Raw genomic sequence first — 224 nt, forward strand, 5'->3', positions numbered from 1 at the left:
CCGCCTCCGCTGCCCGGGATGCTGGCACCGCGCCGCCGCCTTCTCAGCTGCTTAAGGCCATTGTGTCGATCGCCTGCTCCAGCTTACTCCTGAGCCGCTGCCTCCGGGCCTGCTCGTCCTTCTCCAACGCGGCTAAAATCTGGGGGAGAGAGGCGAGAAGAGAGGGTGAGGAGACGCCCTCCTACCCAAAGCGGCTCCTCGTTGGCCATGCTGGCTCATCAACA

The 224-nt window shown here is 64.7% G+C and overlaps 1 protein-coding gene across 1 annotated transcript in view; it reads right to left on the reverse strand.

Annotated features, from left to right (window-relative positions):
• Nucleotides 1-43: 43 nt before the first annotated feature.
• Nucleotides 44-224, reverse strand: part of LOC104624974 (plexin-A1-like) — a 14,779-nt gene continuing 14,598 nt past the window's right edge. Inside the window, exon 9 of the mRNA XM_010292477.1 lies at nt 44-139. Within this exon, the coding sequence (XP_010290779.1) occupies nt 44-139 (96 nt within the window). The remainder of the gene's footprint in view (nt 140-224) is intronic.

Source organism: Phaethon lepturus, unplaced genomic scaffold, assembly GCF_000687285.1.
Source record: "Phaethon lepturus isolate BGI_N335 unplaced genomic scaffold, ASM68728v1 scaffold46988, whole genome shotgun sequence".
Lineage (NCBI taxonomy): Eukaryota > Metazoa > Chordata > Aves > Phaethontiformes > Phaethontidae > Phaethon > Phaethon lepturus.